We start from the raw sequence: 20271 nt of genomic DNA, 5'->3' as shown, positions 1-20271 counted from the left end.
GAAATCACTTAACCTCTCTCCCTCTGTTTTTATGAGAAATGCCAGCCATGAGTGTTATAACCACTTGCAATACCTCATCTCTTGGCGAGTTAGAATCAAAGATATAATGGGTGTTGGTGTCCTTTATAGCCTTTGTGAATGAATAAATGAAATGAAAGTTGGTATCAGACAGCATTAAACATCAGGCTTTGATTCCCATGGAGTCAGGTCTCATCCTGAGGACTCAGTCAAGCTCTGGAACATTCTGGAACATTGGAGCGATACTTCTGTCATGTGGGACTAAAACAGAGTTGAGAGCAGACACCCAGAATCCCACACTTCCCTGCCTCCCTCGCTCTGTGTTTAAAACAGTTTGTTCTATGTTCTGCAGAGCAGTGAGCATGGGGAGAGAACCGCTTTTGCTTCAGAACCAAAGTGGGTGTCTGAAATCTGTTCCTCTCTCGCTGCTTCACGCTGCTGGAGAGGCTGGTGCCAGAGGTGGTCAGAGACTGATCTATGGAATCCAAAAAGGACAGGCTGAGTGGCGGCAGGAGGAGGTTAAGTGCAGGAGGGACGGCTTCTGCTATCCAGGCAGGAAGCAGGAATAATGTTCAGGGCCCTGAAAGAAAGAACCATTTGGCATATCAGCTGCCAGGCTCTGGGAATGTGGCCAAATTCCCCCATCACCTCCTGCCAGTCCATAAAACTACCTTAGAAAAACCCACAGCTAAACGTGAGCCTCTTCAGTGCCTCGCTGTGCAATTCTGTTTTGCAAATAACTCTTGCTTCCATCCCTTCGAGGGGCTTACAGTGCCTTTGTTCCACAGCGGTTTTTGAAGTTTGTTTCAGATGTTGGTGGAAGTGAAAGTGGTGTAAGGTAGCTGTGGGAGGTCCATGAAGGGCATGAGTGATAGTTTCTCCCCAAAGCATTATTCGTCACTGCAAGAAAAGACAGTTCCTTCTCTGCATGCAGTCTCCTTGGGCTCAGGCTGAGTGGGCTGGTTTTCATTGAGGGGGCGGGGGGGGGTGCTATAAAAACTAGCATGCCAATTGATATGGCGATGCTAGTTTCTGAAATAGGCTAAGGATCAACTTAGGTTTCTGGTGTGTGTCCCTGTGGTCTGGAGGACAGCCGATATGGAGAGGAGCCCCCAAGCTATTGGAGTCTGCATGGACTAAACAAATAAATAAATAAATGAATAAATAAATATGCAACCTCAGATACTGAATTCTTCCCTTTCAGTTTCTATTTAAACTAAGGACATTCTTCTTAGGCTTCATTCACACATTCATTCACTCATGCATTTCCTCACCCTCCATTAAGTGATGTGTCATGTGCCAAACCTTCTGCCAGTTTCTGGGGACAGAGAGATGAGGACAGCAAAATCTCTGCCCTTGAGCAGTTCACAGTCTTGTTGAGGATGATTTAAAATGATTAATCAATCTAAGAATATTGGATTTCTCCAAAAGCTACTGTAGGGAAAAAGATAATTATCCAAAGTCTTTAAATCTGTTTTCCACTTTAATTGATTTAATTAGGTAAAATTCATAGAACTGTAATGTTGGAAGGGGCCCAGAAGGCATTTATTCCTGTTTTTTCTTTTTGCCTTCAAGCTGCACTGCACTCAAATTATCCCCCTAACCCATGCATTTTTGAAAAGGGGAGTGTTTTGAAGAACTATAGCTTTTGGGCCATTCAGATAAAACTTTCCGTTCAGTGAGAGCCTACAGGAAATACTATGCAGACTTTTTCAAAGAATTGAGGTGCACTGCTACAATGTATTGTTCTGAAAGAACTCTTCACACACACACAACGGAATCCCCATAACTGTACTATTAAGTTTGTGTTAAGTGCACATGGTAAATACAGCATACAAAATGAAAGTGTGGCTGCAATACGATAAGGACCCTTTGAGAATTCTTTCAGTTTCCAGAAAGAAATATATCTAGCATTTGTGAAACCCTGTTTTGTTATAACACAGAGCCATACCTTCTGTTTCGCTGTAAGCACAGGGTAAGCATCTGCCATGGGCAGATCTTCAGTGATCCCAAGATGGCTGTGGTTTGTGTTGGAAAGGGTGGTGGGTGTGTATTCCCAGTCTGAGTTTGGATACTCACTAGTTGTGACCATTTTGAGCCCCTTTCCCCCCTCCTAACGATATAGCAACCTCACAGGACCATCGTAGAGATTTGACAGGTCAAGGGGTGTGAAGGTAATTTGTAAATTGTACCACCTGCCTTTCCTGAATGGAAATTTGTTCTCATGATCAGATCATAGACTTGGGGAGATGTAAGGACTATTAGAAGCCCTTCAACCCCACCCAAGTTACCTTTCCAGTGTAAGAGCATTCAGCAGTTCCCCCTAATGCTCAGAATAAGGTCTAAACCCCTGAACATAACCCCTGAGGCCATACATGATGGGGTTCCTGCCAAGCTGTTCAACATCATCTCACCCCCTCTATTTCACAAACCATAATGCATTTATCTCTAATTTCTGGAGTAGTCAACATCTATTCTCCAGGCTCCTCTGACTCCAATGTTCATTCCTTCCTCTTCTTCTATACCTGGTTTCTCCTTCAAAATCCTTTTATGTCTCTCTCAGCCCCCAGATTATGGAAGTTGCCTTTCCACAGACAAGGCATAGGCAATGTCTGTGTCTGTCTTATATATTATTATTTCTCCAAGCTTTTAAATGATGCTACATTTTTAGGTGCTCACCAAATATTTGTTGATTCAGCAGATAGATGTTCACTCAGCATTTATTGTACTCTATACTACACAGGAATCTAGAATACAAGTGACAGAAATTCTACTCACATTGGCTCAAGTGAACATGGGAACTTGTTGGCTTATAAACCAACAGGTCCAGAGTAAATGACTTCAGGCACAGCAGACTCCAGGTGGTCCCAGTGTGTCATCAGGTATCTGTCTCTATTTACTGATCTTGTTTTGTCTCTGTTGGCCTCATTTTCCAGTTATGAGCCTGGGGGCCAAAGAGAGTTCATTCTGTTGGAAACATATGGAGTCAAAAGGGCAGGGTGAATGGGATGAGCTAGAGGAAAATGAGGAGAATACATGATGGGATGGCAAAAATAACAGATGGTCTTCACTATACCAGGGTGTGGGCTGTAAGTTCAGGGCCCCTCTCACCTCTGTATTTCCAGTATCTGTTCTAGGGTAGGGCATATAGTAGGTGCTAAGGAATGTTTGAGAATGAATAGGTAGGTGATTTATTTTCCTTTACTTCTAGGAAGGAGCTTCTTTGAGCCTATAAAGACAGATGGTGCTATATAAACCGCCTTCTGCCTCATCCTGTTTTCCTTTCTTTTAACCTGTTGGCAGGATCCGACGTCTACCTTCTTCCAATTTGGAGCGTCCATCCAGCAACAAGCCATGGTCATGCTGAAGATCATGCAGGATTACGACTGGCATGTCTTCTCCCTGGTGACCACCATCTTCCCTGGCTACAGGGACTTCATCAGTTTCATTAAGACCACAGTGGACAACAGCTTTGTGGGCTGGGACATGCAGAACGTGATCACCCTGGACACTTCCTTTGAGGATGCAAAGACTCAAGTCCAGTTGAAGAAGATCCACTCTTCTGTCATCTTGCTCTACTGTTCCAAAGATGAGGCTGTCCTCATCCTGAGCGAGGCCCGCTCCCTTGGCCTCACCGGGTATGATTTCTTCTGGATTGTCCCCAGCTTGGTCTCTGGGAACACAGAGCTCATTCCCAAAGAGTTTCCATCAGGACTGATTTCAGTCTCCTATGATGACTGGGACTACAGCCTGGAAGCGAGAGTGAGGGACGGCCTGGGCATCCTAACCACTGCCGCATCTTCTATGTTGGAGAGATTCTCCTACATCCCGGAGGCCAAGGCCAGCTGCTATGGGCAGACAGAGAAGCCAGAGGCCCCAGTGCACACTCTGCACCAGTAAGAGGAGGCTCTTTGCTTGTCTCTCTTTGCTTGGGATCAGAGTGATGTTGTTGTTGCTGTTTGTTTAAATACTAAGGGCAATACACACTCATTGCTGAAAATGTGCACTAAAAATTGAGAATGCTGTGTATGTGTTTATGGGATTTTTTTGTTTGATTCTGCACTTCTGTCCCTGCTTCCTCTCTTCTCTCCTTTTGTTTTTAAGTAACTTCATGCTTTGTTTCCTGCAATTTACTTTTCTTTCATTCAACAATATACCTTGGAAATGTACACTTGAGATCTATCATCTTTCTATCCATCAATTCTCTATCTATAGATATATGCATGTGTATATATGTAGATATATGTGTGTATGTACATATGTATTAATGTGTGTAGATATATGTACACATGTATGAATACATACACAAGTATGAATATATGTAGTTGTGTGTATGTATAGATATATGCATATACATATGCAAACATATATGTGAATATCTACATTCTTTGTAACTTACACATTGCATTCTTCAGTAAGACCATACCATAATTTATTTATCCAACTTTCATAGTGATAGAAATTTAGGTTGTTTTAGGTCTTTTCCATTAGAAACTAAAATGTAGTCTAATCATCCTACATGTCTCTTTATGCACTCTTGCAAGTATTTCCCTAGGGTTGATTCTGAGAAGTAGCATTTTGGGGTCATCGAGCATATGCATTTAAAAATTTAAGCATCGGTTGCCAGATTGTCCTACTGAGTAACCAAACCAATTTATGTTCACACCAGCACTTTGTGGAATCACTTCACTTCCCACATCCTCACCAATATGTTAACATTGGGGAGAACTGGCCATACCAGTGCTCCTAGTCTCTGACTGTGTTTCTGAATTCCTTTCCTTCTCATGTACTAAATATTTCTGTAGGTCACTAGAAATCTTGGCAAACACCACTTGTGAAGCTGCATTATATTTTTTAACATGGATGTATCATAATTTATATAATGATTCCCATCTTGGTGGACATTTAAGTTAAATTTTACATTTCTGAGAGGTGTCATAGTTCTTTGTGGTCCAGTGTTATGGCTCAGCTGTTGAGATTTAACACAGTCACACTCATACACCCATTTTGCATGTTTTTGCTGGTGTTTGCTGATTTAATCCATGCTTCTCTTTTGTATAATGAGCAGTGTAGCACCATGATTAAGGGACTGGGCTCTGGGGTTACACTCATCAGGATTTACATCTTGCTTCAACCACTTTCTGTATGACTTAGACAATCATTTTACTTTTCTAGCCCTCAGTTTTTTTGTTGCAAAGCAATGATAATAGCCTCTAATTTTCTAGGTTATGGTTCTCAAACTTCAGCATGCAGGAGAATCACGGGAAAAGCTTATGAAATCACAGATTGCTGGGCCCCATACTCAGAGGCTCAAATTTAGAAGGTCTGGGGTGGACTCTAAGAACTTGTAATTCTAACAAGTTTCAGGGAGATGCTGATGTTGCTGGTCTGGGAATCGTGCATCAAGAACCAATGTCCTAGGTGTTGTGAGGATTAAGTGAGGTGGTGCATGAAAAGTGCTGCTTAGCACTGTGCCTAGCACCTGGTAATTATTTAATGACAGAGTGATCAATGAAATTGTTTTTGGTCATCAGGAATTCTACTCAGCAGACTAGTTTGGTTTATTATTAGCAGAGTAACACATGACTCAGAAGTGTTTCCCAGAAGGTTTCAGGACTTTGAAACTGCTGTAGTTCAGGGATGATCTCTGGGCTGGGGCTGGAGGGGTGTGTGTGTGTGTGAGTGTCAGTGTGAGTACACGTGTGTGTGCATGTATGTAATGTGTGCATAAAATTGACATAACCCTGAAAAACTCTTGAATTAAGAAATCATGGTCCTTTGAAATTTCCCTTTCCCTTTCCCCTTCCTCTCTTTAATGATTTTGTGTCTACATTGCTACTTTCAGCATTCTAAATTGTCCAAATATCAGGAGTGGAGATAAATCAGTAGGAAACATGGGAGCCTCTCACAAAGGCACGATTCCTGCCAGCCAAAGACAAGAGCTGGGCTAATGAATTCCTACTTTTCATTAGAAGAAGTGCCCTGCAGCTGGAATATTCAGAAATGCATAATTTTTATGGAAACATAACTTAATTTTAGAGTAATTGAAATATAACATATGTAGGAAAAGGAACTTGAGAAGGATAATTGGCAAAACATTCAAATCTCCTTTCCAGTGACCACCCCGAATTCCAGTCCTAAAAAAAGAAAAAAAAATCCTACTGCTGTGAAATGCTGTTGTGCTATTTCCAGGAGTCATGCTTTTGAATGCGGCAGTTTTGTACATGGTATTTCAGCCCCAGAGAGGCAATGCATCAGGTGTGGCAAGCCATCATCCACTGACTGGTGTTTAATGAAACTTTTTCCATTTTTGGAGTCCGGTGGTGCTCACCTAGTATGAGAGGCTGGAACCTGGCACAAGCCAAGGGCCCTGACAACATTTCCTCACTATCATGTGCTTTTTACACACACGCAGGAAAGAGTGGGACATTCCCAAGGCCAGGCAAGTACTGGGAGCTTGAGAAAGCCAAAGAAGGCAGTTATAAGAAAAGGATTAAGGGCACTATATATCTTTCCATCCTCCAGAAATCACTCCTATCGTCCAATGGGCCCTGTGCTAGTCCCTGTGTGACCTCACCCCTCAAAGAATGTACAGTCTGATGTGGTAGGGGAAGTTCATCTAAAAAATAACTCAGATAACAAGAACTCTTTTTTTAATACTGAGAAAAAAGAATAGTACAGAAAAGTGCAGAGTCCAATAAAACACCCATCCCAATACCTACCACAGAGAGCAAAGGTTATCATGCCACATGTGTTTCAAAATTTTGAAAGAAATAAAACCTTACTGATAATGTAGTGATCCTGCTCATACCTCTGCTCAGTCCCGCTTCTCTCCCTTTCTCTGCATGGGAGGGGAAAATGCTACAATGAATTTGGTGTCATTCAAATCCATGTACATGTTTCGTATTTCAGTATAGATGTATGTGCAACCTTAGACCAAATATAGTTCTTCCTTAGGTACAAAAATGGTATCTAATATATTAGAATTTACTTTACCTCAACATACCATGTTTTCAAGATTCGTCTATGAAGATACATGTAATTCTAGCATATTCCTCTCAGTTGCTGTGCTGTATTCTTTTGTATAAGTGTTCTATCTTTTATTTAATCATCTCCCTTTAATGGGCATTTAGGTTGTTGATAGGACGGGATCTTCAATCTGGATGGCTGAGGGCAGAGAACAGATCTGTCTTCAGCCTGAGATGGGCCCATCAGCTTGCACAGTGGAGCCCAGGACTCTGGAGTTAGGTGTTCTGACTTCAAACTTTAAAAGTCACATTTTCCACTGGATTAAAAATTCTTCTTTTCTAAAACATCCAGTAAACAAAGAGCTCTCCTTACTCCCTCGACACAGAAGGGAAGATGTAGATGGCTTCAGAACAGGTCTCGAAGAAGTTGTGCCTGATGGTTGCATGTGTGACTGAGAAGATCTGGGGTCCAGCTTCAGCTAGTTGAGCATGACATCTCGGGGCTAGATAATTGTGCCCTCTGGTGGTCCTCATGGATATGACTTGTAATCTTATGCACAGAGCTTGGGTTGTTAGGATACTGTAACGGTGACTTATTGCGTACGATGCTTGACCAGTACATAGGAGGGCTTGCTGAGAATGATGTGCTAATGATCTTACTGTGGACCTGTTTCCATTTCTGGGATTTCAGAATAAAAAAAGTGAGGGAAAGGGGGGAATATTCTTTAGTTTAACACTCCTGGTTTTACAGAAGGCACTTTGAAAAGAGCAGTCAGCATTTTCGAAAGTTCAAAAATAGCTCAGCCATGTTATGTAACCTCCTCCTTGCTACCACAAAGTTATTAAACATCTGTTCTGTCGCCAAGCACAGAGCATATCACTGGCAACTCCCAGAATTGCGAAGGTAAACCATTACCTGTTTTGCTGGTGTAGAACCTAGACTGTTCTGTCCAGTTCTGTTGCAAAATATCTGTCCAGTTCATTGGTGGATGGGGCCCCCTGGGAGGCAGGGTGGCATCAGGATAAGAGTGTAGGCACTGGAACCAGACTGCCTTGTTTGAATCCCTGATTGGAACTCTCCTAGATCTAAGACTTTTGGCACGTTACTTACTTCCTCCAGTTCTGCTCCCTCAGATGAAACATGGGACAAGAAAAGTGCCTACCACTTAACCCACAGCTTCTAAATGGTTACTGTAATTGAGGAGATTGCAGAAGGGATAGGTAGATGTTTTTTAGATTTAAATCCTCTTCCCAAGGGGTTGCTTGAGAGGAATATGGTCAGGGGGAAGAAGGGCAGTGTGGCACAAAGAAATTCATGGGCTGGGTAATATGATAGAATTGGTTTTGAATTAGGCACTTACATGTATAAGTTACTAACCAAGCACTGGGAACCCAGGTTTTGTTTTTTGTTTTTCTCTAAAATGTATTCATGTGTGTGTGTTATAGTTGTCTCTTCTTATTGTAGCAGATTGAAATGAAAGTGTATGTGTATAACACTTCTTATCGTGCCTGGTGGGTGGTAGACATTTCATAAGTGTCATTACTGCCTTCTTATTATTTTATTATGAGAATAATAATCATCACCATCATTACTATTACTTTAACTTATACTCCTTATACTGAAAGCTATACAAAGGCAAGGAAGTGAGAAATGGAAGTATGTTTCAATCTTATCCTTTAACAACTGAATTGCAACTATATGTCCTGTTGCTCCCATTTTAGTCAAGAGAGTAGGAGTGGAGAAGTTACTGCAGAGCAAGTCAAATAGGAGTGCTTAAGTAGATAGCCCAAATAAGTAAGAAAAGAACATCTTCTCCTGGAAGAATTATGCATCAGTATTGAAGGGAAGGGGGTTTTTTTTTCGGCCTTATAATTGATGACACCTGACTTGACCACTTATGTGTTTTACATTAACCTCTTGATTTATGAAGTCAGGTCTCTGCTTTAAGAAGCAACAGCATTGTAAATCATTCCCATGACTGGAAGGAAAGGGATGGAAGGTATGTGAGAGTGAGTTTAATTCATATCCAAGTTACACTGATGCTTTTTTCAACCTTTGTTTCTAAAATAACCATAGGAAAAAGTTCCTGGCTTAATGACCCATTAAGAGACCACACTATCCTGGTTGGCACACTTTTATTTGGTAATCAGAATGATCACTGTTTGTTCCTTTTTGAATGCCAGCAAAAGAGCCACTCAGTTGATCATCTGAGCTTGACTGGAGTTAAAACAGGGTGAATGTGATAACTTTTTGCAAGTATTTATCTGTGGGATCACCATATGCTCGACAGACATTTCTGGCAATGACACCAAGCACCCAGGAGACCAAGCCATCCTGTGGGTCTGTGATGTAAATCTGATTGGTGCTCTGGACTCAAGAACAGGGGGAAAGGCTGAGCCTTAAAGAGATATGTAGTGAGAGAATCCAGGAGACATGTACCACACTGAGACTAAAAACATACTCCACAAAGCTACATGACTTTGTGGTATGTGGGTTTGGACAGTGTTGTGTTCAAACCCTCTCACTATCTGCATTGTCCTGGGTATGTAACTTCACTACTTTGTGCCTTTATATCCTTAGTTGAAAACTGAGATAATTCTAACCATAGAGGATTATGGAAACACTTAAATGCATGCAATATACTTAGCCTAGCATCTAGGAATGTAGTTCCGACCCTATAGGTGTAAATTCTCCTTCCCTGGACCGGCTGTGTAGTTTGGTCTGGACTCCTTATGGGTCCTCATGGATCTGTAAGAAGTGGGAGATGTGCTCATTCTGAGAGCTAAGCCAACAGCCTCTCTTCAGCATCATCTCTGTTTGTGGCATCTCTCCTGGCACACAGCCCTCTCTTTTTCGGCTGGAAGTCAAAAGCACCGTATGCCAACCCTGCAATGCAAGTCAATCATTTCCAATTGGCATCCAATGAATAGCTTAACAAATGGTAGAAACCTGATGCTGGCAACTTGAAAGGATCAGAAATTGGCCGTGGCTTTATCTTGAGGGAAAAGTGGTTTAGGTTTGGGAGGGGGGGGTCACGCATAAAGCATAAATAGTATTCAAATTTGCCTTCATCCAGATTCAAGTCTTTGGATTTGGGGACCAGCACACCTAACAGATATATCAATCTATTCCCTCCATGGTTCAATATGGGGAAAATTTCCATTTTGAAACTTGTTAATTTGGTGACATATACTAATAATTTGCTGCAACTTTTTTTCTGGAAAAAGACAAAGCAAAGCAAAGTACCCTATTTCTTACTCTGGTGCCTGCTAACAGAGAGTATATTGAGGCAGAGGGTCAAGCACTGGGACCAGTTAAGAGACTATGACATCATCTTGAAGAGAGAAGATGGTGACTTAGGGATGGTAGGTAGGCTTAATGCATGTTTTGAAGGTAAAATTAACAAGACTTGATAGATGACCATAAGACAATAAAAGAGATGTGACAGTCAATAATTTTTCACTTGTACAGCTGTTGGTGCCCTTTACAAAACAGATGAAGGAACAAATTGGGGGAGAGTAAAACAGGAACATCTACTTTCAAACATGTTCAACTGAACACACTTTTGAGACACCTGTGCAGAAATCTCAAGTAGGAAATTGGAGAGCAGAGTCTGAGCTCAGACTGAAAATACAGTACATGAGTTTTGAGCTTACTGATGGCAGTTAAAGCTCCAGGATTGGGTGAGATCACACAGGGGAGAATGAAGAATCAGAGGAGGGACCAGGTGCAAAGCATGAGTGCCCAAGGCAGGAGGTGAATAATGGGAAGAAAGAGTTGGGCTCTGAATTTCAGCTATATTCTCCCCCACCCCAATCAAGCCCCCTATCCCAGTCTTGATTTTGTTGTAAGTCAGGTGGATGTCTGTACAGTATCTGCTGTATGCTAGACATTGTGGTAAGTACTGTGACCTTCCAAAGACCTATAATCTATGACCATTGCTAACCTACCCAGGTTTACTGCAACCTAGTAGTAAAGTAAAATGTATCACAGGATGAACTGCCAGGAAAACCATCAGAACAGTGAGTCCTTTGAGTCAAAGGAAACCAATACCTTACTGGTCGAGAGCCATGACATAGATGGTGAGCCAAGCTTTGGATCTGGAGAGATGAGGAGCTGATACTTCAGGAAGGGGGAAACAACCTCTACTTTTTATTTTATTCTTTTATTTTTCATGTAATAAACATTCTTTTTATTTTTTAATTGAATTTATTGGTGTATTTCTGATTAACAAAATTGTACAGGTTTCAGGTGCACAATTCCACAACACATCATTTGTACATTGTATTGTGTGTTCACCACCCCACGTAAAGTCTCCTCCCATCACTATTTATCCCCCTGTACTGTCTTCAACCACCCCATCCCCACCCTCATCCTGGCAATCACCACACTGTTGTCTATGTCCATGTCTTTTTCCTGTTTTTGCTCAATCCCTCCCCCTCTAGCCCCTAACCATCTCCCACACCCTCACCAACAGCTGTCAGCCTGTTCTCTATCTGTGAGTCTATCTCTGTTTTGCTTGTTAGTTCATTTTGTTCATTAGATTTCACATTTTATTCTTGACATGTCTGGGAAACATCTGATGTCACATAAAATAACAAAGTTAAAAATTCTTTCTACCACAAGAGAGGAACATGTGGCCCAGTGTGAGGGGTGAGTGCTCATGGCTGGTTTGTTTACAAGCTGTCTTTTGTTTGCTCTCCTGGAAGCATTTCTGTGTACTTCCTTGAATGTAGTACAGAAGCCCTCCTTGTCATTCCTTCCAGGTGGGAGCTAGACAGCCAGAACAGGCCTCTTCACCTGCTCTGCTTTTGTCCTCTTGCTTCTCTGCTTCCCCTGTCTCCTGCCTTCATGTGAGCGATGCCTGCCTACAGGAATGACTGAGCCCTTTTGCAGGCTCCTGGTACCTCAAAGGCTGGCATGAATCCCAGGAATGGAGGAGTCACTGTTCATCCTGGTGATGCTAGCTGGGTTCTGCATGGGCATGGGAGGCCAACCAAATTTTTACACAAGCCCCAAAGTTTCATGAATGAATTGGCTGATCTGCTGATGTTTTGTGTACTCTCGCCCAAATCCCTATGGCCAGTTTCCTAAGGACTTGTTTCATTTCATTAAGTCCCATCCAAACACTAGGAATAAACATACACTGTTCAGTTTCCTGCATGAGGGAGAACAGCTCTCCTAAGATCTGTGCTCATTTCCATCACTATTAATAAAAAGACGTTTTAAATTTTAAACTTAATTAATACATCACTATGGGTGGGGAAAGGGGAAACTTCAAGTTTCATTAGTTATATTATGTATGCATATATATTTTGAAGTGTGATATAATAGAACTGTTAAAGTACTCTGATACAACCTATCATGTCTTATAAGTGCCTCCTTTATGCCAGTCACTTTAAATACTTTATCCTTTACCCTTAGGTGTGAGTTCGGGTATTTTTGCTGCAGGTAATAATCAACTAATTAATTTCTGTGATTAAATTATTTGATTGGAATTCCAGAGGTGTTGTGGACTTCAGGTACAGTCTGATCAAGGTTCTGGTTCTTTTTCCCTATGATCTGTTGACTTTGTTCATTGGTAAGTGTCATTTTTATTCTCAGACTGCTTCTTTCATGACCTTAATTTTGTTGTCAGCAATACCTGTGATAACTTATTTGCTTTTGTCAAATTAGGTCTTGTGCTCATCTTTGGTGCAATGATATCCATTTTGAAAAATGTCACATTAAGAATAAGGGAGAGGGAAATGGATGCTGGATAGATGACCAGCAAGTCAATTCTAAACCATAATAACTCATATTATAGATGAGGAAAGTGAGGACCAGAGAAGTTAGTTAACTTGGTAAAAGCTGCACAGCTAATATCAAATGAAGCCAGAATTTAAATCTAGTTTTCTTTGGATCTAAACTTCATTATAGTACTTTCAGAGGTTGCAAATTGACCTGAAGCTGTTGTTGTGGACTCACAGAATGGTTTACTGTTTTCAAAATTATAAGATTTCATGAAAAATTATATTTTAGCTGATCTTAGAAAATATGAAGAACTGATAATAATTCCACATTCCTGCCTTTAATTCTTAAAAGTTGAGGCACTGCATTTGGGGGCAAACCTTTCGCTCCTCAGGGAAAACCTGAGAGTTGTGAATTCCCTCCCAATTGTATGTTGTCATGGTGGGAGTGGGGTTTATGGACAGTGTGTCTCAGCCTTTTCTATTCCTTTTGATGTGGGTATTTGCTCATTCACCCAATGTGTAGGAATTGCTCTGCTAGTTTCTGGATTTCTTTCACAGGGAAACTATCCATGTGTAGGTCATGCATGTCAAATGCTTCATGTATAGCTGTAGATTCAGTGTGTCCAGGGGAGGAAGTGAACTCAGGAGACTCCTATGTCACTGTTGTGTACTGGACACTTCCTCCTACCTGGAGACAGTCCACTGGATGTGGGAAGTGACCTTTAGAGCAAGAAGGGCCTGCTTAATTTACCTTTGTCTCCACCAGGGCCACTTACTCATTATATATTACCTCCATGTCCTCTTTAAGCACTTTATTTTGTCATAATATGTCTTGTATTTATTTTATTAGTTTATCATAATGATCATTATTTATAATCATTACCAAAACAAGAACTCGAGTCATAAATACCAGAATGAATGATGACAGGAAGTTCCGATATCTTACCTGTAGGTATCTTCATACCTGAGTTAGTTCAACAAGATCTGTGGACAACTAGGTCTCTCTCTTTCTACACACTTGCAGCCTTACTGGTCAAACATCTGGCAAAGTCTCAGAGATAACTGCTGGTCTATGATTTTCTGTGACTAGAGTCTCCACAGGATTGGAGAGGTGCCTCTAATCTTGAACTCACATTTTCTCAAAACAATATAAAATGGTCTTTTAAAGTTTCAGCTGGAGGTGTCTGGGAGATGGTCATCTGGGATTAAGTGGTCATTTTCTGTGACCCAAGGTTGTAAACCTCCTTCTCCTATCAACTTACAGGTGAAAATTTGAGTTGTTTGTGCCTGGATAGCTTGCCCACTCTTCAGTAGGCATGAGCTTACTGAATTACCCAAAGGGAGTTCACTTGTCAGATTAAATTAATGTGTAGATTGTTTTTCTAAAGCTGGAAGAAAATATTTGTTCTAGTAAGAGGAGGGGTGAGTGTTCAGTTTTTCTGCAATATCCTGAGATTTTTCTCAGATCAGTGGCAAATGATGGAGTCTGATGGAACCTGTGTTGTTTGTTCAGAGTCACTGCCAAGAGTATCAGTTTACCATTTAAACCTAGTAAAGTATATGGCTCTGATCTGATTTTTAGTGATACTGGGAATTTCAGTATATGCTGTAAAAATAACTTTGGGGTTTGCAAATTCTAACTTTTAGTGTATGTTCAAAAGATTTAATGGTCATAATTATGGTCATTAAATTTCATCAGACTGGCTTCCACTTCTGACCAAGACATGACAATAGGAAATGGATACACACTACTAAAAAAAACAACCAAAATGGGCAAAAATATATGACATGATGATTTTCAAGACACTGGCTACAAGGCAAAGAAGATAGGAAATAAACTACATGACTCCTGTGAATGCACCAGCTCACACTGCCTTGAGAGGGTTTCCAGGCTGGAACTTAAGGTCGGGGAACCCAGGTAAATCCTAGAAGCCTCTCTGAGCTGTGCAGATGAAGCTGAGCCCAGGCCACAAGGGAAGCTAGAATTTATAAGACAGCATCTGAGAAAAATGATCTGTACAAATGAAGAACACTGGAGATCTGCCTAAGGTTCCTCTTGAGTATTGAACTGAGTACTGATCAATACAAGTGGATGAGGAAACCAATCAGGGCCAGGGAGAGGAATGCCCACAAAGATTAGAAGTAACAGTGCTCAACACTCACGTGGATCCAGAAATAGTATCTGGTCCCACCAGCCAGACTGGGAAATCTCATGATTCGTGCATGAAGGATTGGATTGAATACAGAAAATTCCTCCCTCAATAATGGGAAACTGTTCATCATTCAGACACAGGATATGTCCTCAAGTCATGAAATCGTGGGGTGTGGGGCTCTTTGCTCAGGTGGTTTTTGTTCAGGCCAGTTAGAAATTGATGTCCACACAGAGGTTCATGAATATGAGGACATGAAGAGTAGGTTTGCTGACAAAAAAGACTAAAAATCTGGGTCCAGATTGGTGTGGGTATAATCATCAGGCAATCCATGTTCCCTGCTGTCATGAAGGTTTTCACGCAGTGGTGGATATAGAACTTATATTAGGGCTCTCCAGAGAAACAGAACCAACAGAGAGAGAGAATAGATATTAAAGAATTTGCTGTTGTGATTATGGAGGCTGAGAAGTCCCAAGATGTACAGTCAGCCATCTGGAGACCCAAGAAAGCCAATGGTATAAATTGCAATCGAAGAGCTAGCAGGTTTGAGACCTAAGAACCAATGTTTCAGTTTGAGTTGTCCCAGCCCAAGGCAGTCAGATAGCAGGAGTTCCCCCTTACCCATGGAAGGGTTATTTTTTGTGTTGTTGTTCTATCCGAGCCTTCAACTGATGGGATGAGACCTACCCCATTGGGGTGAGCAATCTGCTTTACTCAATCTACTGATTCAAATGATAATTACACCTCAAAACACCCTCACAGACACACTGAGAATAATGTTTGAACACATGTGTGGGAACCTTATAACCCAGTCAAGTTGACGCATAAAATTAACCATTAGAGAACACAAACTAAGTTTTAGGAGATTGGGTTCCAATCTAAACTTTGTTTTTGTATATGACTGTAATCTTTGGAAAGACTCTGAGCTTTTCTCCAGGTCTCAGCTTTTTCATTTGTAGATTTATGGTGTTGGGTACCATAATTTAGAATTGAATTGCATGATATCAGAGCAGGAAGAGATGCTGGAGATCACTTAGACCAATAATGTCAAAATATTTTTCTTTTTTATGTATAAGGAGGCTTCTGGATGCTTGTGCAATAGTATCATGATCCCTGAGATATAAGTGGTAATTCCAACCCCTTTTTTCCCATTTAAGAAAACATTAGAATGCAAGCAAGTGATTACAATGACTCTGCTGTAATTTATATTTTCAAAATAATCCATAACATTTGGCTCAGATTCGTAAAAGATATTAGTTGCAACAAATTATTTTCAACTGGTTTTATAGCATTAAAATAATGAATTACTTCTCTGTGTTATGTTACCAATAAAGAAATTGAGGCCAAAAAGACACAGGGTTCATTTCTCACTGATGACAGACTGGTAATGACAAGTGCGTGCTATGAGCCCAATTTTTCTTTCTCCCAGACCTAGATGTGTTGCTTCTACTACACCAGTCCTTTCCTTCTAGGCCCTTTGTGATTAATAATAATAGTGTGATGATGATGATGAATGATGATGATGAACTTCATTTTATCTGTGTACACCAGTACCTAGCCTAGCATAGACATTAATGAATGTGTTGAATGAGTGAATAATGATACTTGCTAACACAGCACTTGCTCTGATCTAAATGCTCTGTTAAGCATTTTTACATGCATTATTTTATCCTCTCAAGAGCTCCATGAAATAGGTGTTATTGTTTTCATTGTCACAAGAGAAAAATATCTTAGAGATAAAAATGTCTTTCCCAGGGTCACCTAGTAGAGTCAGGATCAAGATTGCCTCTCTGATTTTAGCATCAATTCTCTGATTTTCTGCTTCTCAGGGAAAGATGAGGCTCCAGGTTCATTTTCATGAAGCACATACAAAGCACACACCCTGGGAAGTTCTCCAGTGCCATGAAGCACACACAAAGGTCCTCCCACACTGGGCGAGAGTCATTTGCTTGTCTTTTGTGTAAATTTGTCACAAGAATGTAATGGATGGGAATTCATTGTATAAACCACAAAACCTTTCTGAAAACGTTACTATTCTTACCATCAATATCAATTACTATTATTGTCAGTATCATAGAGATTGATGTTTGGCACTGCCAAGAATAAAGCAACTGGCGAACAGAGGGAGAAGCTGGTCTTTCCTGGGAGAATTTTCATGAGAATAGTCAAAAGCTCAATTGTATAATCATCAAGCTCCTCTAAGTTGTTCTAGAAAGAGCCCCTTTAGACTCTGTGTATCCCTGATGGAGGGCTCCTGAAAAAGAACTGAATGCAAAAACTTAGGCAAAAATGTCAGCAAGGGGGTCTCAGTAATTCTGACTAGGCAAAGGAAGGAAATAAAAGCAGATAGGAAGAGGGAAGCTGATACTTAATTTTGATACTGGTTGCAAGCCAGGTCGTAATGAGGTCATCTGCCTAAGTGTTGTATCCACATATATGCAGGGAGGCCAAACCTTTGGCAAACATCTTCCCCTCAGTATAAGAGATGGGGGAGGAAGCCATCATGCCTCTGAATTGTTTATAGATCTTGAGTTTAATAAATCTGCTTTTGAAATAGAGTATTTCTTAAATAGACTTGAAGCCTTGAACACAGGACTGAGAGTGTTTGTCTTCAGCCAACTAGGTGAAAACAAAACAAATAATAAAAATGGTCCCCTGGCATCTGTGACCCACATCCATCTGCTGATTGCCTGGAACTCATTCATTCATCTGCCCATTCATTCATGCATCCATTTGTTTTCATTCATTCACCCCTTTATGTATTTAACACTTAATACATGCCCCATTCCTGTAGTAGATAACATACTACTACATACCTACTAGTAGGTATGTGACACACACAGTGATGAGCAAAGCACACAAAAGCTCCCCACCTAAAGCTCCTATTCTGGTGTGGAGACCAAAAATCAGTGAATAAACACATAATGTCAAGTTGGTATTGACAGGGATTGGGAAGAAAAATAGGGCAGACTGAGGGGATAGAGAAGGAAAGAGGGTTATTTTAGACAAAATGTTTGGGAAGATGAAGTTCTGGCAGATGTCTAAATGAAAAGAGTAAAAAAGTGATGTGAAGATCTGTGGAAAGAATGTTCTGGATAGGGGCCCAACAAGTGCCAGGGACTAGAGTTAGGCAATTGCTTGGACAGATTGAGAACAGTGAGATGGCCAGAATGGCAGAAGTAGAATAGGTGAGTGGGACATGCCTTTGGAGAATAGACTGCATTCTGTAGGGTCTTAAATATATGGTGAAGGTTTTGGGTTTTGTTTCAAGTGCTATGGGAACTATTGGAGAATGTTAGCAGGAGAGTGAGGCAGACTACAGCAGTGACCCCTGAGCTTGCACAGGTTGTATCTGGAGTCTCATTTGCTTCCTCTTTCCCCTGTGCCATTTAATTTCCTGTTTAAGTTTATTCGATGGAAGTTCAGGACTATTTGATTTAGGGCAAGTGTGCAGATGTGAGACCTGGAATTTCTGCTGCTATATTTCTACCATGGAAGAAATCAGGCTGAGGATAAAGGTAACTCATGCATTGGACAAAACTAAGCGAATTATGATATGGAGAAACAGCTAGAGCCATGATCAAGCTTCACCTGAAGTCCACCCTATTACTGATCTATTCCAATGTTAACCATCAAATTTCTTTAGTGGTATAAGTTTGTTCAAGTTAATTTCCACTAATTGTAACCAAAATAACTTTGATGGATACACATTTTTGGCAGTTAATGTGTAGTATTATGCTAATTAGTAAATGTGTAGTACTCTTTAAATCAATGTGGTTGCCTTTAATAAAGCTGAATTTGACCAAAAAGGAGATATCATAAATAAAAGTTCTAGAAAAACTGTTTTATACAGGACAACTAATGCCCTTTAATTCCAAACAGAAAACTCCTTGATGGACATAATTTGAGTTCTATATATGTTTGTAGCTTTTTGAGAATTCCAGCCTATAAATCTGCAGATTTTGGAACCAGAGTCTAGCTTTTCTGCCACTTATTATCTGCGGGAGCAGGTAACAAAATACACGTGTACCTCAGTTTTATCATCTGTAAAATGGAGAGAATGCTGGTCTTTACTCATAGTGGGGGAGTTTAAGAGAATTAAGTAGGCATGAAAAGCAGGTAGCTCAATGCCTGGCACACGCAGAGTGACCTATGAATGTTAGTGCTTGTATAATAATACAATTCTCAGAATGACCAAGGAAAGTGGGACAAAAAATGTCACCTCAGTGGCAGGATTGCTCTGTATAGCTTAATTGTGTTTCATTATTCTAACTCCCTGGGGCTTTTTGAAGGAAAAATAGATTTTAAAAATTTAGAAAGGCAGTCCTTATGGAGGAAATGAGAGGGAGGCAGTGGTGACATTGTGGAGTAGAATGCATTAGCATTGATGTTAACTTGCCCCTTAAACAATAAATAGACACATGGAGCCCTGTAACCATATCTTTCCAGAGGAATCATTTTTTTTAATGTAAGAAAAACTTGGGTCCTGCATAAGAGTGAGATATTACCATATTTTATATAGTCTAAGACTCCAGTAATTATATAGTGATATTTTTTTTCCAAAAGATTCAAATGCAGGACAAAAAAAAAGGGCATCTTAAAATCAATGCAAGAGTACCAGTGTCTGTCATGTCCAGTGTTCTCACTATGTATAAGGTAGGTGATACCTTTATTTTATAAATGAGAAAACTGAGGCTCTGGGAAGTTAAGTGACTTTTTCAATGTCATATCATTAGAGTGCAAAAGTCACAATTGCATTTGTCTGTACACTTGAATAATTCATCTGGTTTACATTGTCAAGCCCTGCAGGGGATACACCAGAGAAAACAAGAGTATGGCTATTTCTAATAGAGAATTTAGACTAAAATGAGAAGGAAATAAAAAAAATAAAATAGTTATCCTTTATTATGGCTGTGGAGAAGGAAAGCTATGGGGTACTGAGATGGCAAACTTTAGGAATGGGGGGAGAACTTCTTTGTATAGGGTGAAGAGAATGTTACTTCTCTGTGGAGGTAACATTTCATCTACAAGCTGAAGGATGAAGACTCAGACATAAAAAGATCCAGAGAAATTCATTCCAGGCAAAGGGAACAAAGTGTGCAAAGTCCTTGAGATAGGAATGACTTTGATGTTTATAAGGAAATTAAAATAAATGTTTCCATGGTAGACTCCCTCAGTTTTGGTCTCTCTAACCATGAGACAACACTGCCTCTGCAGAAGAGATGGCTGAGCATTTGAAGGGCAAGAAAAGCCATGGAATAGTGGCTGTCAAAGGATGCTAGTCACCTCCTCACATCAATTACTCAGTCCTTCAAAAGGTAATTCATTTTAGGTATTATGTGATCAACACCATTCCTGTTTAGCTAGAGGAGATATTTCAAGAGCTTCCTGAAGATCCAGTG

General features: G+C 40.5%; 1 protein-coding gene across 1 annotated transcript in view; it reads left to right on the top strand.

Annotated features, from left to right (window-relative positions):
• GRIN2A (glutamate ionotropic receptor NMDA type subunit 2A) overlaps positions 1 to 20271 on the top strand; it is a 386027-nt gene that overhangs the window by 218630 nt on the left and 147126 nt on the right. Inside the window, exon 3 of the mRNA XM_045833744.1 lies at positions 3322 to 3914. Within this exon, the coding sequence (XP_045689700.1) occupies positions 3322 to 3914 (593 nt within the window). The remainder of the gene's footprint in view (positions 1 to 3321; positions 3915 to 20271) is intronic.

This window comes from Phyllostomus hastatus, unplaced genomic scaffold, assembly GCF_019186645.2.
Source record: "Phyllostomus hastatus isolate PE091 unplaced genomic scaffold, TTU_PhHast_1.1 phas_contig_173, whole genome shotgun sequence".
NCBI lineage: Eukaryota > Metazoa > Chordata > Mammalia > Chiroptera > Phyllostomidae > Phyllostomus > Phyllostomus hastatus.
This window is presented reverse-complemented; position numbering and strand designations above follow the sequence as displayed.